The following is a 24,930-nucleotide window of genomic DNA, read 5'->3' on the forward strand; positions in this document are numbered from 1 at the left end:
AATCCAGTTTGCCTATCAATTTCATCGTTTCTTTTGTCAAGAAGCCTTCAAAATCCCAACAATCACAATCCTTTACTATTAACCCTCGCCGGACCTATTGGTTTTCTACATACGCGCCGGCCGAGGGGGGGGGGGGCGGGTACGACCCCCCCTCGCCGTTTCGCCCCTGGTGGAGCTAGCGCGTCGCGGAAAAAACGAGCGTGTGCGTCGTTACGAGACGCAGAGATTGGTACCCGAATTTAAGTTCCTAGGTCAACCGGTGACCTCTGAGGTCAGGTCAAGTGCCCCAAGGTACGGTTCAGTTTTTGGTGAATAACTTCGCAAAAAATGGCCGCAGAGCCGCGATTTTGGCAGCATCGTGTTCGCCTCGCTCAGGCGCGTCGAATGATATACTTTTTGTTCGGGTCAGGTCAACTTGGGGTGTTGACCTCAGGTCAAGGTCAGGTCAGCACCCTAAGGTCACGAAGTTGGTCGAAAGGGGTCATGTCGCATATCATTCGATTCGGCAGGTCTTCCTGAGTCCATTGGTGGCTTTCGCGACTCGCTAGCTCAATTTGATCAAGAGTTATTGACGAAAAACTAATATGACCTTGATGACGTCATAAATGACGTCACGCAAGGTCAACATTGCAAAAGTGACGCATCTAACCTTGCAAGGAGTGCATCAAATCACGATTCTGTGTGCTTGAGATAGTTGGAGATCGTTCCCGGCGCCAGAATAGCAGTTTGAATTTTTCCCCATTGACTTATAATGGTGAGGTCACGAAAATGACCTGACCTCATATGACCTTTAGGAAAAATCCGAGATATACAAGTTGTGAGACTCATAATGGATACTAGATCCTGCAAGTTTCATTTCCCTGTGACATCTCCTCTGGCAGTGAGGGCGTTGCGAAGTTGCGACATCTGAAGACCGTGCAGAGGTTCACTTATGACGTCATAGGTCAGTGACCTGACCTGACCCAAAAATGCGGTTGGATCAAAGATGCAACCTTGGATCAAAAGATGCGGCTTGGATCAAAGGTCAGGTATGCCAAGTTTCAGCTCTCTATCGCCAGCGTGTTCGGAGCTATCGCGAAAAAACCCTATGGGGGGGGGGGGCGGCACCCGCCCCCCCCCCTCGGCCGGCGAGGGTTAAGGTAACTTAGACATTTAGCAGCAAACGAAATACCACTGGTCCTTTTACTTTGTTTCCATACGAGTACCTACACGCTACGACGCATACCTACCTCATTATTTGGCCTACGTCCAACCATCAAAATGTCATGAACCTTTTTTATCCGTCGCCGCCCTCGCGCTTGCAAAAAACATTTGTCAGTGTGTAACGGGGCTGTATTTTTACCGTTTTTTGGAGAGGTGGAACAGTTCATAGAGCACACAGCAGTAGTACAGCCAAAAGCAAAGTGAATGAGTCATGGCACAGGAGGCGTTGGGGTGGCGGCGGGCGAACACGACTATCGCTTGCGCTGCGCCGCCTGTCACTGCGTAACTGCGGGTACGGCGCCGCCGCCGTCGCACCCGCCGCATGTTGACAGGCGCTTAAGTTGGCGACGACCGATAAAGGTCTTTATGCGCCGGTGGCGCATAAATTGCCATTTATCCGTCGCCGCCCTCGCGCTTGCAAAAAACATTTGTCAGTGTGTAACGGGGCTGTATTTTTACCGTTTTTTGGAGAGGTGGAACAGCCCATGTCCGAGATATGTAATCGGCACAGGGTTACCAACCTGGAAGTCAGTAATGCTGTACGATGCGTAGTGAAACACCGGTAGAAGCCGAAGATAAAAACAGCGAACACGACTATCGCTTGCGCTGCGCCGCCTGTCACTGCGTAACTGCGGGTACGGCGCCGCCGCCGTCGCACCCGCCGCATGTTGACAGGCGCTAAAGTTGGCGACGACCGATAAAGGTCTTTATGCGCCGGTGGCGCATAAATTGCCATTTATATGCTGTCAGTCATTCGCACATGAACAAAACACATCATTAGTTTGACATCTTACAAGTGTCCTTCGCTATATATTGTGTATAATTTGCAGAGCTCTGGATGATTTTGGCATCGGTCTGAATGTGCTTATCTCGCATATCGTGTTTGTATATACCAAGCGCTAAAGCATTTAGCTGGATCGTATGGTTCATCGACATGGGTTTGCCCCGGTTTTTGAGCATCTTCTATGGTCTGTTTCGTATACTAGAAAATGTGTGTGCATCTAAGATTTACAAACTTAAGCATCTTCTAAGCATGCTAGACGGTGATTTTTGTAGCTATGGCGCGAGCCAAACTTTTTTGATCTAGTTGCATGCATTTGGCACGTCCGCTCGTCTGGTCATACTGACAATGCCTTCGCAGGGAACTTTGAGCTGCGATCATCGGCGCTAGGCAACCGGGCGTCGGAAGGAAACTTCGACCACATAATGAGGTTTTATCAGCATTGTTACCAGATCGGAGGTTAGAACAATAAATGCTCCCTTTTCCTACCAGCATCAGGGCTACAATAGTCTTCTTGAGCTTATCTATTACCCTTGAGTAAAATGATACATCCGCAGTAAATGTTAAGTTGGTCAGCTTTCTTAAGTCTTTTTAGAGCTGAACATTTTGATTGCTCTGACTCCTGACGTTTATCAAACTTCATTTAACCATCCAGCGCACGCTGCTGAATGTCTGCCTAAGCCATTCCTTGTATGTATAATGGATTTGTTTCACCTAAACATTCTGTCATAATGAACGATGGGATATACTGTAGGATGATACATAGTCTGCACGTGAAGGTAGGACACCATCCTGACTGAATACCTAAGTAGTCTCAACGAGTCACTTCGTGAGCACTGAGCACGCACGCAAGCTCCTTCATCGAGCGAGCTATCAAACGGCGTAACATTTTCTTGCCTCTTTGAGCCTCTTTCTTTTCATCTCACCAATGTGATTCGATACCTGTACCTCACCCGTTGTCAGCTCTAGCACAAATCGGAAATTAATGTTGTCTGCCGTGCTTATTGTCTGTTATATGGATGTTTCATTTCTTCTTTCCGAATATCACTGTAAAGTGTGACCTCTGATGTTAAGCATAATTCTTCAGTCATGTTTCACATTTGCTCAACCCGATTGATATATGTTTAACCGCGTTTCCTCTACGAGACACCCTTCTGGCCTCAGTGTAATCCCGTCCTCCCTTTTGACCTGTGTCTGGACCGTCCCCATCCGACCCCGACGCTTGTCTTCCCCCTGCGCCGCTGTGACCCCTGCGTCGCTGTGCCCCCTGCGCCGCTGTGACCGGTCACCGCGTGCCCCGACAGCTGCCGATGAGGAGCCCACAGACGTGCTGCGCGGCTCGCACACGCAGTCGGCGCCGCAGATGTTCCCCTCGTGTCTGTGCACGGCCGCCACTAGCATCATCGCGCTGCTGGACGACACGGCCGTCACGCCCGACGGCATGGCCGTCTACTGCGTGGCGCAGCGGGTGCGTATAAAACGCACTGCGTGCAGACGCCTGCTGTGTACGCTGCATCAGAAAGAGGCCGATGTGATATTAACCCTAGAACGCGCCACGGAGAAAAATATTTACTCCGCTAGGTGGGGTTCTGACGTCCCAAATACAGTACCTATATTGGAGTAGATTTTCGCTTTGTTTTGGAGTTTTATCCGTTAAACTCCATCTTACCGGGTTTCAATACTCCAAACAGTTATGCATGAGGAGTAGGAGAACTCCCAGGCTCCTTCATCTACTCTGGTACATCAAGTGAGATACTTAAGTTACTCTGCCTCGTCATGGAATACTCCAAAGTTAGTGGTATATGAACACCCATAAAAGGAGTTTCCGAAATAAGGTGTTTGTAAATCCATCGGGGAGTAAAAATTTTTCTCCGTCTAGGGAGGGGGGGTTGTATCAACCCCCCCCCCCCTGAGGTTTTTTCGAAGTGCACGCTAAACGGCTTGTCGTAGCGGGCTGAAATTTTCAGTACCCTCTGAGGCAACCTTTGCGCATCTTTTGCCGAAAAAAATTGATCGGGTCATGTCAGGTCACGGAGTCATGACGTCATAAGAGGTACAGCCTCCGGCCGACAGTTACCAAACGTGTGCGCCGAATCCCTAGGTTTTCTGCCGGTGATACCCACATTGTTTGATGGATCATGATGAAACTTCCCATGCATGTTGGGGCAAGCATTGGCTATCGTGTGGTGCAAGAAAATGACCGGGTCAGGTCAGGTCACGGAGTTATGACGTCATAAGAGGAACAGCGTCCGGTACTATTTTTGAAAAGCGCCCGAACCACTATTTTGCTAATTCTTGTCACCTCAATGGGAATATGCAGCAATATTAGCTTCTAAAAGGAGCAAATGGACCTTCCAAATCCAAAAATACAATCAGATTTCAAAAATTTAAATTTTGATTTTTCGAATTTCTGCCGCCGACTGTGACCTTGCCGACTTCCGGCGCTCCCAACGCGCCATTTTTAGAGCTAGGGAAACGAAATACATACCAAATGATAGAGAATTGATCAAGGAACACGATAGTGAAGGTTTCAAGTCGATATCTCCCACCGTTTTGCCGCAATCGCCGCGGAAAGTTGAAAAAAGTCTATTTTTCCGAAAATTTGACCTTTGACCGGTCAAAAGTAGGTCAAATGTTGACCTAGGACCAAAAAATATACCACCAATCGCGAGATCTCGTTGAGAGCAATCCGTTGGTTTTTTTCCGCTAAGCTCTACGACCTTCCGTTTCGAAACGCCAGGGGGGGGTCGTAACAACCCCCCCCCCCCTGGTCGTTCGTGCTATGAGAAATGGCCTGGTCGTGCGAGGGTTAAGCAGCTAGCCCTTCATTTTTTTATTGCTAGGCACATTTATCTGACAAGTCTGTTGTAGATTTTGACAATTTAGTTATGACGGGGGCATGGGCCTATACGACCGGCATTGTTTTGGATGCTGACCCCGGTATGCTCTGTCCGCAGGTGATCTGGAAGTGTCTGGTGGAGGACAGCGCGCTGTTCCTGCGCCACTTTCTGGAGAAGCTGACCCGCGAGCGGCAGGAGGTGATGCTCCAGTACCTGAGACGGCTCATCCACACATTCCCGATGCTGCCCGCGCAAACGGCCTTCGCCCTCTACAACTACCTGGTCGGCTACATCATGTTCCAGATCCGCTCCAACTCCGAGTTCGCCACACAGAACATCGCCAACTCACTCACGCTTCTATGGCAGGTATGTGCAAAAACGCGCGGGGCACGCGGACACCTCAAAGCATCATTATTCAATGGATGAACCGTGTTGGATGCTCGTGCGTTACTCAGTGAGAAAGCCAGTCTCGTTTGACAGCTTTCTGCAATCGATTTGATGTGTGATATCCAATGACATTCGCACCAATTCAGTCGGGGTCTAGCAAGGCACGTGGACTACCCCAGGTTTTGTTTCGCACACAGGTTGTCCCCGGTATCCAGGGAATATTGTTCAAGGACTTGAAGCAAATCTTCCGGAAGGAGCAGTGCGATGCCACGCTAATGTTGACGGCCAACGTCCCGTCAGCCAAGCGAATCATAGTACATGGACCTCAGGGTGAGCAAAGGAAACGTCTCTGCCGATGAAGTGAAATGTATGTTTAATTGTTTGTGATTTGAAATTACGTCCGCTTCGCCTTAGAAGCATGGTTTGAGCACGATGAACGATGACCTTTCATCGAGACTTCATTGGCATTGACTAGATTAAATTTTCATTCTGTCCGGCAGGTCCGGACGCCGGCGGCATTCCGTCCCAGTTTCCGATCCAGGAAGACACCCAGTTCTGTCAGATTCTGACTGAAGCACGAGAGTTCTTCAGCATTCCCGAACACGAACACAGGTCCTACTTTCTGGTGGACCATAAGACAGGTAACGCTGCGAGATGAAGGACGTTCGGCCAGTAAGTCTCTTCCAAAATCAAGGAAAGTTGTGACCATTTTCATCCAGCTTTTTTATTATAGACGACAACGTCAATAAGAAAATGTTTAAGCAAGAAAAATATCAAAGAAATAATGCGTAAATATTTATTTCAGGTGTGATTCACAACCCGAAGGCGTACGTGCGAGATTTCTACTTCTTCAAGCGGTCGCAGTACCCGCAGCTGAGCTTGATCCACATCGATCCAGAGGAGGCCTACAACGCCATGCAGAACAACGTCTTCTACCTGAAACTGTTGGAGATCGGCAAAACGCTGAAGAGCCTGGCGATGCTGATGCGACCGGATCAGGTCTGGATACCAGCTTACCCACCTCGTTAGAACTAATAGAGCTAACAGCGTCATGTCTATGATCTATTGTCTAAGCTCATGGCACGTTTGGATTGTGGCATATCCAGTGAAAATAACATATGAGTTAAGTTATTCTTTCGTTTCAGGTGGCTCAGCGAGTGTTCTTTCTCCATGAGGAGCTCACCAAGCTGCCAGCGTTTCCTCGCAAGGCTCTGGAGACGGACTTTCACCTGTACAAAGGAGGACACCTGGGAAACGTATGCCTGCCGATTACCTGTTGCCGATGTCATTAATCTGTGAACTGTTAGGTGCATGAGCGTCAAGTCAATGGTGTACAAATTACTGTTAGATACGAAGTTTAATTAGCTAAATCGCCACTGTACTGATCAGTTATTACTCATAGCACGGACACCACTAGCATTTCACAAGACACACATCACATTGGCCATTGTTACCGCCCCACAGGAGCTCAAGTGTCTGGACAGCATGCACAAGCTGATCTGGGTGAAGATGATGTCGCGGATGTTCGAGGGCATGGCGGGCAACTTTGCCTACTCGGGCGATATCCACCTGTTCATCAACGTGGTGAACGGCTGCCTGCTGCTGCACTGCGAGGACAGCGCCATGCTGCGATTAGTGATGGCCACCTACATCAGCGCCGCCCATCAGTTCAAGAACGTCTTCTCCAGTAACGGGTGGGTCGGTACAGAGGGAGTCAGTCGTGGAATGTTTCGATGTCTGCTACATGATCGTGGAATGACCCGAAATTTCACGGGAAAACTGGGCGTCTACATGTTTAAAGATGATGTACCCGAAGTCGCTTTACTCATGCCGATTTGCTTCCCTTATTGGACATTTTTTTATACACAGCTCTGAGCTCATGCGAGGAACATTTAGGCGTTCTCCATAAGCACAACACAACGACTGACACCGTTCCCGCTGACCGTGCGCCCACAGGTACCTGCTGATAATGCCGACGGTGCTGCAGGTGTACAGTAACCACCAGTCCAACTCGCTGCTCTGTCGGACCGTCGAGTTCATCTGCAAACAGTTCTACGTGCTCCACCGCAAGCCGTTCGTGCTGCAGATGCTCGGCAGCATCGCGCCCATGCTCGACCTCAACACAGACCTGCCGTTCGCAGACGCCAACAAGGTAAGGCTGACCAGCTGCTGTGCCGATGCTTTTCAACGTGACGTTGTACTTGTACTTCATCAAATCTCAATGACGTATCAAGGAGGGGAAAAATTTGTTTGTAAATTAATGAGGATTACCAGTTGCTGTGAAGATATGCTATGACAGAATGCATATACTGCACTTTGTACATCTATGATTTAATCCTATATTTTCTAATGTCATGTGAACAGAGCAGTCACACTGACACGCTACTACCCCGGTGTCCAGATTCAGCCGGACACGCTGTTCAGGCTGCTCATCTCACTGGAGACGCCGTCCCCGGACCCGCTCAACTGCATCGAGCTCGTCTCTGTCGAGAAGCCGCTGCGCGCGCTCGACTTCTGCTACCACGAGGAGACGGACGACGTCACCATCATGGACGTCATCAGCTTGTGCGTCACCGTGGTGGCGTACGCGGCCGACAGCCGGCGAGCCCACCAGATGCTCAACGTGCTGGAGGCGGTGATTCCCTTCTACCTGCGGCACGTGGAGCGCATCTCGAGCGTGGCCACCACGGCCGGCCCGAAGGCAGAGCTCAAGGGCGAGAAGGAGGTCATACACCAGCTGGCACTCTCCATTAAAACGCTGCTCCACAACTGCGAGCCGCTGGCCAAGTAAGATGTGAAGGCGTTGGGGATTTTATAAATGCAAGCTGCCCAGTCCTCACTGGATATCTTTCTCTGGAATAATGTATTCTTTGTTATTATGAAGCTTTGGCAGTCAATCTCATTGTCCTGGGTCGCCGGGAAAGCGACTGATAATGTCCTTCCATTCACAGAAACTACACCGGTCCGACGCGGGGCAGTACAGAGTTCAAGACGTCCAGTATGAAGACGTTTACGCGAACAGCGGCACAGGAGACTCACAACGCCGCGCTGGACTTGGACGAGGACTCGCACTCGCGCATGTTCGTCAGCGACACGAGGAGGACAAACTTCATGGAGCGCGACATGGAGGACTCGGAGGTAAAGACGCGCGTCTCTTAGCTGAGCAGCGAGCGCAGCTTACACGTTTCGATAGTGCATTAGGTACACACTTAATAAAAAATGTAAACAAAATAAGCAATGATCAGTGTAGTCAAAATGTTTCCAGTCCACTAAAAGTGAATAAGCTAACGTTAATGGATGCAGCTTTTCCTCGAACTATTTGAGCCAGCCCGGCGTGGTCCGCAGGTTCTCCGTGAGGCCTTCCGCCGTCCCCGGGACACGCTGCTGAACATTGTCGCCGAGTTCCTCTCGCGCTGCTCAGCCCGGTTGCACGAGCTCAACAAGAAGCCCGGCGCCGGTGTGGAGACCAAGCAGGTCGAGCTGCTGGATGCCAAGTGTCACAGCGTAAGTACTTCAGTCCACAGACTACAGAGCTCCTGGCGGCCCGAGATTGAGCCGGAGGGACTGGAGAGATACGGCCGAGTGCCGAGAGGCGACGGCGACTGGCTGGGTAGGCTGTGCCGCGGGACGCCAATGCGCTGCGGAACAGTATTCACTCCGGCGGCGCCGACGGCCCGGCCAGTCCCGCGTGGCTCCGCAGACTAGAAATGAAAGCTGGTGCAAATGAATAGCAAATTAGCAATGGATGAAAAAATTAAAGATATTAACCATCATCACTGTCTTCGTGCGCTTAGTGGACATACTCAAAACGCTATTCCGAACACGTAAAAAATCGGAACTCAATTACGATATGCCGTTTAATTTCCACGAAATTAGTCATGCATGCTAAATTTATAACCATTCCAATTACATGCAAATAATCTCTATATTCAGACATCAGGCAACTAACATGATTGCATTCATTTTCAACCTCATATGCAGTTTCAGCCTCTACCACTTCTGTCTGTTTCTGAAGTCGCGCGTCTGTTTCTGTCACCGCAGCGTCTGGCCGAGATAGCCCACAGCCTTCTGAAGGTGGCGCCGTACGACCCGGAAACCATGTCCTGTCGCGGCCTGGTCAAGTATATGAACCAGATCCTCACCTACCCAGACTGGTCGCAGGAGGCTCTCAAACCCACACTCATCATCATCATGCGACGGCTCGAGAAAGTCTTCACCAAAATACTCAAGAAGAGCTTCATCAGGGTATGCGCTTTGAGGTCCATCATCACAGGCCTGACATGACTGTAATAAAAAACACAAACTTCGTATTTGTCCTGTTTTGAATGGAATCCTCCCGAAGCAACAAACCATGAATGTACCTGAGTCAATCCGTAACAAAATGCCTCATAAACTCTTTCAGCTACAGATGACGTGACTGCACTCCTAACATTCATCGCCTCTTCTGTCGGCGGCCAGTCTGCCTTTTCATCCCTCGCCTCTCTACTGTCCACAGCGTCACACGGACTGGGTGGCGGCGGCCAATCTGCTGAAGGGCGTCTACACGACGCTCTGCAAGTACCCGTACATCGCCCACCTGCCGCCGCTCAAGGCGCTCATCCTCGTCTGTCAGGCGCTGGTGGTCGGCGAGAGCGGGGTCACCACCGCGGGCGAGGGCGCCGCCGCGGACTCGGCCGCCGCCGTCCACTATCCGCCGCCGCAGCACTTCGCTTCTACCGTGGTCCGACTCATTGCCATGCAGATGCTGGCCCAGGGGGTGAGTGGAAGGGGGGACAGCGGAAGGTGATGGGGAAGAGAGGGCGACGGATGGGCGCTCAGCCGCGGAGCTGGCCGAGTTCTTAGTGTGCGACTCAGCTTGCGGAGAGTTCTTATCTGTACACAAGAGTTCATTTTTGCATTGTCGACTTTCCATCAACGGCAAAAGGCTTCGCCACATAAATGTAGAACACACAATGGCCGTGTCCGGTCAGGCTGGCTGTCTGCAGAGCAGGAGTTCGGCCGGTGCCGCGGCGGTGCGCCCGGACCAGTCGCCTGTCCCCCCGTGCCTGGTGTAAAGAGAGGGACGAGGGCCAGTCTCGCGGCACTGTTTGCCTTGGATGGTGTTTTGGTCACCCGTTTGAAGCTTTGAAGCCGTAATGTCAGTTTGAAGTTGGCGTAACGTGTCTAGTTGTCTGGCTTGGCTGGCAATTTTCGGCTCTGCTTGTAACGCTGTGTTGACGGGAGGATCTGCTGCTTTGTAAGCTGCTGGCCGCGGCTGCTTCTACTCAGCCCCTGAAGTCTGACAAACGCTAACATAACTGGTCTGGTGTTTCAGATGTTTGAGCACATATCATTGGTGAGACGATTAAACTAGCATTGAAATGACAACTCGAAAAAAATGCACATTAGATGATAGAACATAGACTAACCCAAAGCATGTCCTGCCAAGATTTGATGTCTAAACATGATCGTGTCTAGACATGGCACACTTTACATCAAAACATGCAGATTACAGAAAAATCAGGTACCGCATATCTATTAGCTGTACCAGTTACCCGCAATCTTCTCGGTGTTTATATTTCTACAACATTGTCTGATTTTCATGGCTGGACATGTATGGGTCTAAACAAATCTTCGATGAATACTGAATAATCTTCATAAGTCTGAAATCCTCGCATAACTAATGAAACACATGCATTGAAATGACGGCATTCTTCAGCGTCACAATTCGTTAGCGTTCTTCCTGCTTCTTCCTGGAAGGTGAACCTCGTGCTGTACTGGGCGCCCACGTGGGAGCTGCCCCGTCTCACCGGCCCGCTAGAGCATGCGTGGTGACCTGTTGTCGGTAGTTGGTGCTTGTGTCTGCCGCCACGGTATAAAGTATGCGCGCGGAGCGCTGCCACAGGTCCTCGCATCCACATAGACGCCAGAATTAGTGCATTTCTAGCACCAGATAGTGTAAACTAGTGATAGTGCATCTGGGAAATATTCAAAAAATCTCGCAGCGTCACTGCAGTGTTGAAGCAACATCAAGTTACGAAACTCGCCTGCCCACTTCATTGCACTTCCCCATACCCCAGTGTTACCCACTCATGAAGATCTAGTTACAGAAGTTCCACAACTTACACTGAGAAAAACGGTCAAATACCTACCTATTTTAACTGGTTTTTAAGCCAACAACGTCTTGTTAAAATCACGAACAAAACAACAGTTTTCGATTGTCTTAAATTTTCCAATTGCACATTCATATTCGCCTGCTCGATCGGTTCGTTCAGCTGCAGTTTCTTTTTAACCTCTTCACCAGCAGATTGCTGAGAATAGAAATCTGTATTATCTTTCATGCCTCTGAAATGGCAAATCTTGTATCCACATGAAAAAAACTGATGTGCCGCTTCTCAGCTTTGTATTGCCAACAACGAAACTAAAAAAGAAAATCTGTATGACTATCGCGCCAACATGCATGAATAACAAACGCTACGATCACACGTGACTGAGGAATCCCCGCAGCAGCGTCCGACGCGTTTAGAGCTCGACTAGTGACCTCAATCGTGACCGGCGCGCCCGTGCCCATCGCCGCAGGAGGCCCACTCGCTGGAACAGGTGTGCGGCGGCAGCTCCGTCTTCCCCAGCGCCGAGAAGACCGAAAACATGCTGATGAACCTGCTGCTACCGCTCTGTCTCCGCGTCGGCTGCGGACGAACTGGTGAGAAACTTTCGATGAAGGAACCCGATCCTCGTATAGCTCGATCGTATCTCCCTTACACAATGTCAAGAACGCAACAACACCGTATTAACTTCCAAACTTAACTGCCACCTGCTCTAAGCGCAGGTGAAAGATTTACTCGACACACGTGAAAGCAACAACACCGAATTAACTTGACTGCAACCTCCTCTAACCATGATATTCTTGACAGACGTGAAAGCAACAACACCGAATTAACTTTCGAACTTGACTGCGGCCTCCTCTAACCGCGATACTCTCGGCAGACGTGCCCAAGATGCGCCAGGCGGACATCAGTTTCGCGCTGACTGTGATGCTGCACGCGCTACAACCGCCCGCCTCCACCAAGGTAGCCGCCGCGGGCGCGGGCGGCGGCGCCGGCGCCGGCGGTGTCGCCAACAAGACCGAGGCTGGGCTCTTCTCCACGAGCGAGACGCGCGGTCACAGCACCGTCCGACCGTCCATCTACTCCGTGGCATTCCTCGGTATGTCACCGTACCAAAACTGAACTCAATCTTCTTCTCCCGCAATCAGCCTCTCCTTAGTGTATCATTCCTCAGTGCTCCTAAGTTTCTCAAAAGAGCCATACGTGGGCTGAAATGACAGCGCAGTTCTGTCCCGCCAGGTCTGAAGATCCTTCTGATATGTTTTGAGAAGAATCTGGCCATGGACTGGCACCGGGTGGCCCGCACGGTTCAGGAGCTCGGCCAGCAGGGCTGCGGCGGCCTGGCGCTCTGGGACTTCCTGGACTTTGTCGTCACCTACCCGACACCCGTGTTCGTCCTCCTGCTGCCCTTCATCGAGCAACACGTGAGAGAACATCTCTGATAGGTACTAATTTAAACAGGCAAGGTGGAGCAATACAATGGATCAGCTATTAGTTATGTACCGATTAGTTCACCATCGCGACAGTACAGACTACAGACGACAGTTAAGCCGCGGGTTGATTTGCGTCCTTTCCTTTGCCAGTTGGAGTCGCCGACATACGACTTCGCTGACGAGGTGCACTTCAAGCAGCTGATCAGGGAGAAGTTGGCCGGGAACCAGGAGGAGATGCCCAGGATCAAGTCGAAGGGCTCGGTGCTGATGGAACTCGCACACGAGATGAAGCTGGTCAAAGAGGAGATCGCCAACTCAAAAACAGGTTCGTTGACCCGTTCCTACAAGCCGTTAGCTATTGGATGCTAAGACAAAGGAATCTTGCAAATAAGGGTGCAATTTCCATCGATGTATGTAGATGGTTGTCCCTGATAAATATGACTTTGCGCGCCCCTTCTTTTGACTGATGACTATGCTACAGGGGATTTCGACCACCGGAAGTCTGTGGTTGTCGACCTTCATAGCGACTTCCGCTCTCGCCTGTGGACCGGATCTGTGTCGGAGGGACCCAAATCATCCAAAGGTATAACCTTACCACCGTGGCAGAGAACCATAAAATCCAAAGGTAGAGGGTGAATAATAATAACCCTGAGGACAATAAATTTAACAGTTTAAATATCAAACCGAAATCAATCCCGCTTTTACTATTCTTCTGTTCATATGCTGCACGACTAACCACTAACCAGGCTTATCGGCCTACCATTCATAGTCATACGGGTGAATCATCGATTGTCTTGCTATTGCACTGCCACTAATCCAGCTTCCATAACCCACTAACCGCGGCTGTGACGCACCGAAGCGACATTCAGCACGGTGCCGACCTCCCCATGACCCGGGTCCGTTCACGGCAGTCTCGAGCCAGCGCTCCCTGCACCGCGACGCCAGTGTCAAGAGTGAGAACTGGCCCCAGCCGGCCGGCCAGCGCACCATGCGCGTGTACTCAATGCGCTCTCGGGGCGCCGTGGAGCGCTTCCTGCGGCGGACCAGCTACGCCGGCTCCGAGGATCGGGCAGGTGGGGTTCGACGGGCTGAGCCGCGCAGGTGGGCTCCAGAGAGGGGGGGGGGGCAGAATGGAGTTTGGCGGGCTGCACACAAAGATGGGATCCGGTGGGCCGCCCGCCTGGGAAGGCTGAGAACCAGGACAGCACCGAAGCAGGAGGGACCCGCGGAGGACACGGCATACCAGGGACTAAAGGGGATGGTTTCCGAGACCTCAGATCGGTGGGGAAGCACCTGCACAGCACGTTGGACCTCTGAACCAGATCACAAACCCACACACGACAGACCTCAATAGGAGAACAAATCATCATGATGAACATTGGTTCACGAATTAAGTATTAAATTTCATGAACTCACAGTCACAGGCTTTGTGAAAATGCGTTCAAGCTCACAAATTATTCAGCTGATGCATGTCATGAGTATAAATAAACACGGGAGCAAAGCTCTAACTGGTGGGTCAACTGGTTAGTGGGTAACAATGAAAGTGAACAGCGTGGGTAACGAAATACGGGCGTTCGGTAGGGACACACATCGGTAAAATGCATGCCGTAGTTGATGGTCGGTGTTCACCTAAACTCAAGCTCTATCCAAGGCATTCTATTAACTAGATCTCTCCACTTTCGCTTCACTAGAAACACTGCCTTCGGTGTTGGCATCACATTAAAGGGAGATTATGACCTTTTTCCACAAAATCTGAGTTAGGACCATTTTCTGACAAAACACAACAAGTTATAATGTAAATTAAAACCATTTTGCTCAATTCGGTACCTTGCCGCAAATATCTCAACTTGAAGTCACGTTAGCGGGGAGCGCTGAAAATGACCGTTGAATAAGTACTTACATCACTTTTTGGTACTTGCATGTAATTTTGTAAAATGAGCGTATTCATTACATTTGATCTTCATCACATCTAGTTAGTTAATGGTCGTCTATAGTGCCTTCAAAAGATATTCATGGTTTGGGGGTGGTTTATGTCTAAATTTACGCAACTATTTTTCCTGTTCATCATCTGTCGCCATATGCTGCTATTTTACTAGCAACGACTCAATTTTGAATCGGTCCCGCCGACTGCACAATAAAAGAAGATAGATACAACACTTTTGCGGCATCACTGAAAAAACTTATGCAGTACTGTTATCAAAATTCTCATAACACCGTTCGACAAACCTGAAGTCTTTTTGAAATAAATATGCTTGTATTTTTCGCTTCAGGCTCTGAGGCCAAAATAATGAATTTCGTAGTCGCAATCGCAAGATTTGACTGCGTTTCTGGCGCATACCGTTCATTTGTGGCGCAAAATAATACTTGGAAACAAAGAAGAGTAGGCACTATGTACCCCCGAATTAGAATCTAATTAATTCTAAACCGAAGTAACTCTAATTTTAATTAGAATCCTTACAACCAAGCAACGACAAGGCGATAACATAAACAAAAACACAAGCGTCGCTGTTTGAAACAAAAGCGCCATATACTGCGACTTTTTTATAGAGAAGGACAACGCATTTCGGTGGGTGTTACAAGTACTGCAAGTACTGCTTCTTTTTGCAAAAATAAAAACCTTTTTCACATACGAAAATGTGCTAGGAAATTTTCATATTTTATAGAAACTACAGTAGAAATAGTATAGATGTCGAGTAATTTTTATTTAAGAAAAAAGAAAGCTCATTATCTCCCTTTAAGATGAGTTTTGGCAGTGCCTTTTGATTGTCAATGTTCACACTCTAACAACTATTAACTAGAAATGGAAACGCAAGGTGGTGTGGAGTCGGGATACTAATGCACTTAGGTAGCCTACCGCACATAAACTGTCACTCGTATTCGTATGGACTTCCCGTCCCGCTCACAGTTTTCAGTGCTGTGTTGATGTTGACACATACCTACGGTGTCGTTTAGTTCACGAATGCCAGTTCGCCGCAATCTGATCCCACGGATTGGCAGTCTGAGAATGTTTGTGTTGTTGATGTCCCCAAGGCTAAAATAACCTACAAATAAACTCAGTGATTTGCCACCACTAGAAGAACCAAATAAACCAGAAGCGACCGGTTTAAATGACAAAAAGTACTCCCCCATTCACTGACCCTGTAAAATTATATCTGGTTACCAATGTCCCGGACATTGTCAACCAAAAGGCCACCGGCTGAGCCAGTGTGCTCGCCGTGCCGGTGCCGGTCGTTTCTGTGGCTGTTCCCGGTGTCTGCCGGGACCCCGGCGGCACGCCTCTGGTCCGGCCCCGCCTGGGGGCAGACTCCGACCAGCGCATGACCCACGCTCTCTCTGTCTGTCTCTGTTCTCGTCTGCGCTGTCCGCTGTCACTGTCACTACTGGCTGGCTGGCTGGCTGTGGCTGCCCGTTACCGCTGTGGCTCGCCGCCCGCCCGTAGGCGTCAGCGACTCGCGAGCCGCCACCTCCGAGCCACGCCTCTACAGAAAGTCGTTGTTTGTAATGCGGAAGCGCGGCTCCCGGCCCAACGCAGGCGACTCGGACACCACGCCAGGTTTGTCCACCGAGGCGGTCTCACACCAGCCAGGTTTGTCCGCCGAACGGTTCTTCAGAGACCGTCGGCGCTTCGAGCGAACGATGGATGTTTCTCGACGCAGGATCGGAGAGACTTCAGCTAGGAAGACACAAGGTAGCCGATATATCAACTAAACGTTCTTGGGGAATGCCTACACGTTTGAGAGGTTACATAAAGTCACCAGCTACCCAGGAAGTTTAAATAAAACGCCAAGCAATTAAAAGCTATAAGTTGCAAAGATAATCGACTAACTAGCCCAGCTTGTGCGATATTCAAAATCGTCAGCAACTATCATCAAATGTCAATCATGACCTAGGAAATGCCGCCTCACATTAACTATTGCCAATGCAAATCAGGGGTGCCGACTCCCACCCACGGTCGTTGCAGGTGACTCTGCGACTGACCTCGACCAGGCGCTGAGCAAGGGCTCCACAGAGGAGGGGTCGACCGCCCGCCCGCACCGACACCGGCTGCAGCGGCAGAAGGCGCAGAGTAGGAAGACGTTCCGCTTCAGGAAGAGCCGCAGGGGAAACAACTTCGAGGTGAGGACAGACTACCAATGCCTTGTGCAATTTTTCAATCGCTAATTCTCACGCCAATAAGGCCCGATTCTTCATTCTTCAACTTCATTCTGCTGGGGCATTCCACGATGGATCGTACCACTTTTTTCCAATTTGACACCCTCATCTCTCGGATTTTAACGATAATTGGTCTAAGGGGTAAATCAGGGGCTCTGAATCCTCCTGTAACAGTTTCAGGCTTATCAGATGAGTGGTTTTTGAGTTATAGTGTATAACATGTTTTGGATCTTGCGTTGCAGCCCCAAGTTTGGCGGGCTGTAACTCTAAGACGAATAATCCAAATGCCAAATGCTATACGGCGTTGAACTTGCATTGAAACAAAGAATAATATGCATTTTTAAAATTTTGAAATATCAACTATTTTTGATATATTACACCTCGAGTTTCCTTTCATTTGCATTTTTATGCCTTTGGGACCAAATTTTTTTGAATTTTTATTTACTTAAAAACATTTTTGGATCATTTTAAAGTAGTATGCAAAAAATTAGGAAGGTGTTCTTTCTATAAATGTACTTATTTTGCGTCATCGTAATGGTCTCGAATTGTGATTTCGGAAGAGAGCCTACAAATGGTGTGGTAAAGCTGCCTAGTGACATCACTGGTTACTGAAAGTTCAATTGAAGTCATTTTTGCCTCATTTTTGCATTGTTGACCTTGCATGACGTCATTCATACGTCACTAGGGTCATAAGAGTTTTTCGTCAATAACTCTCGATCAAATTGAGCTAGAGAGACGGGAAAGCTACCAATGGACTCGGGAAAACCTTGCGAATCGAATGATGTGCAATATGATCTCATTCACCCAGCTTCGTGGCCTGACCCGACTGTTAACCATCTCTGTGGCGGCGCTGTTTGTCCAGCGCCGCGCTGGTTGGCTTTGCCGCGGACTCGGGCGGTCACGTGATGCCCGGGGGCTGGCTGCCGGCTGGGCCGCCCGGTCGGGGCGCGGAGCCAAATACACGGCAGTGTGCTGACCCGAGGTCAGCGACTTAAGCTGACCTCATCAGAACAAACAGTACACCATTCGACGCGCCGGAGCTAGGTTAACACAAAGATGCTAAAATCGCGGCTCTGCGACCATTTGTTGCGAAGTTATCTATCAAAAACCGGACCCGTATTTTGGGTCACTTGAAATGACCTCAGGGGTCACCAATGAACCCGAGACCTTAAAATGTGGTATCATTCGATGCATCTTGTAAAGTCGCACATGCTCGTTTTTTTCCGCAAGGCTCTAGCTCCATTAGAGGCGAAACGGCGAGCTGGGGTCGTACCGACACCCCGGAAACCCATTTTGTATACATTTAAATAAGGAACTTATAGAAAGGACACCTTTCTAATTTTTGCATGTCGATTTTAAAGGACCTGAGATTTATTTTGAAGAAATAAAAATGGCAAAAATTTTGGTCCCGAGGACCATTATAGATAATTTAAAAAAAATACTACGACTTTTTTTCAATATATTAAGCTTTTCTTTCCAATTTTAAAAATACTGTATTAATCTTTGATTCATCGTTAGTTCAAAGCTGTTAACCGTTTGTTGCTTGCTTAGCTCGTTTTTGAGTTATAGGTCATCAAACTCACCCTTACAATCTGAAGTTTAGAAAAACTAGAGGTACAGGTTTACGCAATAACTGTATGTTTTGATATGTATGATTAACGGGTGCATTAGTTTGAGTGTAAAAGCTTGCATTTTTATTGGTATTATTTGTGAAGAACTGGGTAACTGCTTTTAATTGAACTGTAAAGTATGATGGTGATGCAAGCGAGTTGTTCGAGTCCTTTGTAAGTTAGGATTTTACTCAATTCAACCCTACCCTACCCTACCCTACCCTACCCTACCCCTACCCTACCCTACCCCTACACTACCCTACCCTACCCTACCCTACCCTTACACTACCCTACCCTACCCTACCCTTACCCTACCCTAACCCTACCCCTAGATTACCCTTACCTACCCTACCCTACCCTACCCTACCCTACCCTACCCTACCCTACCCCTACACTGCCCTACCCTACCCTACCCTTACACTACCCTACCCTACCCTTACACTACCCTACCATACCCTACCCTACCCTACCCTACCCCTACCCTACCCCTACCTCTGCCCCTACCCTACCCTACCCTACCCTACCCTACCCTACCCTACCCTACCCTACCCTACCCTACCCTTACCCTTACCCTTACCCTACCCTGCCCTGCCCTACCCTACCCTACCCTACCCCTACACTACCCTACCCTACCCCTACACTACCCAACCCTACCCTACCCTACCCTACCCTAAACTACACTACCACCAACAGTCCAAGTTTCAGCTAAATCGGCCCAGAAACGGCTGAGATATTGCAAAAACAAATTTATTGTATTTACTGGTGATCCCCTTGGCGAGCGGTGCCCGGCGCCGGTATTCATTGTCAAAGTTCAACGACCTCCCGGCTCTGATGCTTTTCACTCAGTTTTAAGCGAACAACTGAACCTAAAGCACGTGCCTTCTGCTCGGCACCGGTCGCGGCCCCACCACGTGCACACCGCTGAACCCACACCGTCGAAAATTTAATACGACAAATGAGTGCACGCGCTCGACTTTGCGTGAAAATTTCAGCCCCGTAGCCCTTACCGTTCCCGAGCAATAGCCTGTTTTTGCCGTTTTTAATGTTAACCCTATGGCGCACATGAGCACGCGCCACGGGCGCACCCCCGGCCGAATCGTGCCCAAAATCTAATACGACCTGTTGAATGACGTGACCCACGAGTCGTGAAAATTTCACCCTCCTGCGTCAATCGACGGCGCCTTAATAAGCCTTTTAGGGAGTAACCCCGACGGCGTGGGCGGATTTTCTACAGGGTGTTTCACTAAAAGTGTCAAAAAGTAAATGCTTATTAAAGATACTAGAGGTACAGGTTTACGCGATAACTGTATGTTTGGAGTTATGTTATGTTACGGGTGCATTCGTTTGGGTGATTGACTTGTATTTTTAGCTGTATTATTTGGGTAGATTTGGGTAGCTGTTTTTAATTGAACTGTGGTGATAGTTGCGGAGTGTTCAAGTGTTTTGTATGTTGGGCCCTTTTTGAACACAACCCTACCCTACCCTACCCCTACCCTACCCTACCCTACTACCCTACCCTACTCTACCCTACCCTACTACCCTACCTTACCCTACCCTACCCTACCCTACCCTACCCTATCCTACCCTACCCTTACACTACCCTACCCTACCCTACCCCTACACTACCCTACCCATACCCTACCCTACCCTACCCTACTCCTACACTACCCTACCCTACCCTACCCCTTCCCCTACCCTACCCTACCTACCCTAACATACCCTACCCTAGTCCCTACTCTACCCTACCCTACCCTACCCTACCCTACCCTAACCTACCCTACCCTACCCCTACATTACCCTACCCTACCCCTACACTACCCTACCCTACCTACCCTACCCTACCCTACCCCTACATTACCCTACCCTACCCCTACACTACCCTACCCTACCCTACCCTACCCTACCCTACCCTACCCTTCCCTACCCTACCCTACCCTACACTACACTACCCTACACTACCACCGACAGTCCAAGTTTCAGCTAAATCGGCCCAGAAACGGCTGAGATATTGCAAAAACAAATTTATCGTATTTATTGGCGAATCCCCTTGGCGAGGGGTGCCTTGTGTCGGCCTTGGTTGTCAAAGGTCAACGACCTCCCGGCTCTGATGCTTTTCACTCAGTTTTCTAAGCGAACAACTGAGCCTAAAGCACGTGCCTTCTGCTCGGCGCCGGTCGCGGCCGCACCACGTGCACACCGCTGAACCCACACCCTTGAAAATTTTATACGACAATTGAGTGCACGCGTCCGACTTACAGCGAAAATTTCAGCCCCGTAGCCCTTACCGTTCCCGAGCAATAGCCTGTTGCCGATTCTAGTGTAAACCCTATGGCACACCACGTGAGCACGCGCCACGGGCGCACCCCTGGCCGCATCGTGCCCAAAATTTAATACGACCTGTTGAATGACGCGACCCACGAGTGGCACAAATTTCACCCTCCTGCGTCAATCGACGGCGCCGCAATAAGCCTTTTTGGGCGTAACCCCGACGGCGGACTTTTTAAGATTTATAATAGTAGACAAGTGTTTTGTATGTTGGGCCATAGACCTCTGTATACATGGACTGGACACAGAAAATCCGGCCATGACCACAACGGCCCTAAAAGTAAATGCTTATAACTCGAGAGTCAGTTCACCTACGACATTCATTTTTTCACCGCCGCATAGCCCCATTCATTGAAAATGATGGGGATCATCCGCCGAACCGATGCGGTGTAACGGGGGAGCACCAGCACGTGGCGCGTGAGAGATGTTTATGAAAATGGCGTGACAGTATCTCGGGAACGGCTGGACCGAATGAGTCCAGATTTGGCACACAGCTAGGTATAACACACCTGCCAATAACGCATGTCCCAATTTTGAGGTGCCGATGCACGTGCGCACGTGCACACCCCTTTTTTGTATCTCAGAAACTACTCGTCCGATTTCGCTCAAATTTTGTATACAGGCAACAGCCTAACAACCATTGCTGGTTCACACCTCAAGCAAGGGGTGCGGCTGCACGTGCGCACGTGCACACCCCTTGTTCTTATCTTGGAAACTAGCCGCCCGATTTAGCTGAAACTTTGTATCTGCCTCCCTAAGAGCCAAGCTAAACGTTCCTGATACTCATCGCAAGCTTGAATTGCCGCTGCACGTGCGCACGCGCCACGCGCGCACCCCAATTCGTGGCTCGGAAACTAGCGGTTCCGTTTTGTTTTGCTGAGATCTTCTACGCAGCAATGTACAGGTCTCGCGAGATTAAGCGGTAGGTTTTGCACTTTTACATTTCCGGTTATATCTCAGAAACTAATCGATCTACGATGAAGCCATTTTACACGATCATGGCCGGCTTGTTACCCAACAAGTCGATCGCATCTTCAACACTTAAAAGCTTAAGACGACGAAGATATAGCCTGAAGTACACTAAATTTTCTAGGTGCAAAACCTACCGCTAAAACCCGCGAGACCTGTACTCCATAACCACTGGCGACTTATACATTTGCGTATCTTAGAAACTTATTTCCCAACGGGACTGAACTTCTGCATTATCAGGTGCGGCTGCACGTGCGCACGTGCACACCCCTTGTTTATATCCTGGAAAGTATCCGCCCGATTAAGCTGGAATTTTGTCTATATCTCCCCAAGAGCAGAGCTAACTGTTTCTGATTCTCGTCACAAGCTCGAAGTGCCGCTGCACGTGCGCACGCGCCACGCGCGCACCCCTAATTGATAGCTCGGAAACTAGCAGTTCCGTTTTGCTGAGATCTTCTACGCAGCAATGTACTCCATAGCTTAACCACTAGCGACTCATACACCTGGTATCCTAGAAATTTGCTTTCGAACGGGACTGAACTTCTGTATAAAGATGAAGTTAATTGGCAGTAAAAGCACATGCATTGTAAAACATATGTATGTATTGCAGATCAGACTGAGCACACTTATACATAGCTGATAGTTCTTCAGCACCGAAAAAACATCCGGCTCATAAACCAGTGGGTACCCACTCATCGGTCAGCTGCACGATGTAGCATTTTTACATGACAAACAGCAAAGCAAACAACAGAACTAACAGCAATGCAGGATTCACTTGCGGACGCTTTATCAGTTAGCTGTGATTTTTTTCGAGAAAACTGGCTCACTGTTGAACCGCCCAATCCCGGGAAGAGCTGTTGGGTACTTGTTCGGGTGGAAGAGGTGCCGTTTTCCCCCAATCAGTCACCCATGAAGACAGGGCACTCGAAAAAGATGTGCTAGAGAGTATATGCTTTCCCGCGTCACACGGCTCACCGACCCGCCAATGGTCGAGCACTTATTGCACTTCTCGAAAAGGTTCCTTGAAATCCGCTGCAAATAATAGCAAGAGCCCAACAGTGGCTATGCACAACAATGTAATGGCTTACACAGAGCTGTTGGATGTCCGCGGATAAGTGCTGGTGCATGTCATAGTCTTCCACCACCGGTGGCGGTAGGATGAAAATGGGAAGAAGGATGGAGTGGAATGGCATTCCATTCATATGGCGCTGACGGCTACTGAGCTCTTGGTTGCTAAACTGGATCATCATGCAGTGACCCTTGTGCGGTCTGGGTGTTCGTCAAAATGATGACAGAAAAGTACACGCGGTAGCGTTTAGCCGATACACGGCCCTTGTGAGCCATGTAGCCGGTGGCCAAGGCCGCCACCACATCGTCGCATTGGATGTCGTGGGTCGCGCCGATTATGTTTCCCAGCGCACGGAGCCGGGGACGTATGTACAAGCACGGACACTCCAGCAGCACGTGCGCCGGAGTGTCCGCTGGTTCGCCGCAGACCAGGCAGCGGCCCGCTGGACACTCTTTGTCTTCGCATTGGGCGCACTCGGTCGTTGATCTTCGTCCAATCCGTTGGAGTTACTGTTCTGATCGTCTCCAGTGACCCGACCGGAGCTGGCGGATATCAACAGCCTCCTACCTGGTGGCGGCTCGTCCCGGGGCGGGGGCGCGGTCCCCCATGATGACGGTGCGATGCCAGCCAGCTGGCCAGTCCGCCTGCCACCTCTTCTTGGTGGACCGCGCAACGACCTGCGTGAGGGTGGCGGACGTCAACCGGGGTCATCTGCTGGGACAGCCCGACCGCTTCCTTGGCCAGGGCGTCCGCCCTCTGGTTGTCGGCGAGTCCACAGTGGGCTGGGGCCCATGGCAGCTGTATTGTGCTGCCGTCAGCCGTCAGGCGCTACACTTGGGCCGCAGCGCCTTCAGCCAGGAGCTGCCTCGACTCAAAGGCGCCAGCAGTTGCTCGATCGGCGGAGCGACTCGGCCTCGCCGGCCTACCGGGCACTGCGGCCGATCTTGTCGCTCCTTTTCTATCAGTCTCCCAAATGGGCCACTCTTTTAGAGAGCGTGCGCCGTACAACTCGGTGAGGACCTTGGCCGGCAGGATAGTTTGCTGGGCGGCGACCGGAGCCGGCTCGATCCCTGCTACTACGGCCTGTGCGGGGCTATGCAGCGGTCAGCTGACAGTCGCACACAGCTACCGCTGGAGCAGCCAGATGGCGGAGAGCGGGATCGTTAGGACAGCGGCTGCGTGCTCCAGTGTTCCGTCCACGCATCCCGAGAACGACGCTGTAGGCAATGATTCTCCACATCCGGTCAGCCTGTGGAGCTGCATCGTGGACTACACCCGGGAGCAAGAGTTGGCATTTCGATGATGTGCTATCCCTGGGGCATTGTTCGTTGGCGGCTCGTTGACTATCTCTGTAAGTGGCGTCACTGAAAGAAATAGAGAAAAAAGTATGTCGGTCACACTTTATAGGTCGGATAATGTGTGCTTGACGGTCATCTTTTACTTTTAAGAACAAGCGGCCCTCGCCAAGCATGGTCCACAAAGTCATTACTATAGCATGACAAGAACAAGTAAATGTGTTTGTCAAAGTAAGGTTTCTGATAGATTTATGTATTGCAAAACTGCCTTTACACAGTGATACTAGATATTAACCTACGTCCTACAAGCACACCTGCATTGAGAGGCAAACGACTTAAAAGTAATAATGAATGTAAATGCGTCAAGATTGCTATTTTACAGTTTGATCAATGACACTCACAAATAGATTGATTCGAATTCGATGACATTAATTATCTTGTCTGCGAGCATGCCTTCCAACCATGGCAGGCAGTGCAGTAACTAATCTGGTTTATTGAACACCGACTTTGGCGAGCAAACATACCAGAGAAAAAGCAGCAAAGACAAATAACAATGAAGCAAGTTATAAAGCATTACTCACGCTTGGAAGGATCTGGCTAAGGGTGGATGGAACCACAGTGTATAGATGTAACGATGCGTCAATCAGAAATGTTTGCTTGCTCTTCCCGTGGGATCTTATAGGTAAATGGTCTTCTTCAAAATGCAGCTAAAAACGAACAATTGTTCAACAAATAACCTTCTACTTGTGACATCTCATAACGTATCAGTTTGTATGCACA

At 49.7% G+C, this 24,930-nt stretch overlaps 1 protein-coding gene across 1 annotated transcript in view; it reads left to right on the forward strand.

Annotated features, from left to right (window-relative positions):
- Nucleotides 1–24,022, forward strand: part of LOC122382862 (protein unc-80 homolog) — a 64,358-nt gene extending 40,336 nt beyond the window's left edge. Inside the window, exons 38-59 of the mRNA XM_043368725.1 lie at nucleotides 3,289–3,452; nucleotides 4,942–5,190; nucleotides 5,409–5,541; nucleotides 5,712–5,852; nucleotides 6,017–6,210; nucleotides 6,357–6,467; nucleotides 6,676–6,905; nucleotides 7,168–7,363; nucleotides 7,613–7,998; nucleotides 8,163–8,349; nucleotides 8,557–8,715; nucleotides 9,253–9,456; nucleotides 9,707–9,967; nucleotides 11,770–11,893; nucleotides 12,178–12,396; nucleotides 12,537–12,721; nucleotides 12,881–13,055; nucleotides 13,212–13,313; nucleotides 13,642–13,803; nucleotides 16,170–16,283; nucleotides 16,692–16,846; nucleotides 23,888–24,022. Of these exons, the coding sequence (XP_043224660.1) occupies nucleotides 3,289–3,452; nucleotides 4,942–5,190; nucleotides 5,409–5,541; nucleotides 5,712–5,852; nucleotides 6,017–6,210; nucleotides 6,357–6,467; nucleotides 6,676–6,905; nucleotides 7,168–7,363; nucleotides 7,613–7,998; nucleotides 8,163–8,349; nucleotides 8,557–8,715; nucleotides 9,253–9,456; nucleotides 9,707–9,967; nucleotides 11,770–11,893; nucleotides 12,178–12,396; nucleotides 12,537–12,721; nucleotides 12,881–13,055; nucleotides 13,212–13,313; nucleotides 13,642–13,803; nucleotides 16,170–16,283; nucleotides 16,692–16,846; nucleotides 23,888–24,022 (3,986 nt within the window). The remainder of the gene's footprint in view (nucleotides 1–3,288; nucleotides 3,453–4,941; nucleotides 5,191–5,408; nucleotides 5,542–5,711; nucleotides 5,853–6,016; nucleotides 6,211–6,356; nucleotides 6,468–6,675; nucleotides 6,906–7,167; nucleotides 7,364–7,612; nucleotides 7,999–8,162; nucleotides 8,350–8,556; nucleotides 8,716–9,252; nucleotides 9,457–9,706; nucleotides 9,968–11,769; nucleotides 11,894–12,177; nucleotides 12,397–12,536; nucleotides 12,722–12,880; nucleotides 13,056–13,211; nucleotides 13,314–13,641; nucleotides 13,804–16,169; nucleotides 16,284–16,691; nucleotides 16,847–23,887) is intronic.
- The last annotated feature ends 908 nt before the right edge of the window (nucleotides 24,023–24,930 follow it).

This window comes from Amphibalanus amphitrite, unplaced genomic scaffold (genome assembly GCF_019059575.1).
Source record: "Amphibalanus amphitrite isolate SeventyFive unplaced genomic scaffold, NRLGWU_Aamphi_draft 000148F_arrow, whole genome shotgun sequence".
Taxonomy (NCBI): Eukaryota; Metazoa; Arthropoda; class Thecostraca; order Balanomorpha; family Balanidae; genus Amphibalanus; species Amphibalanus amphitrite.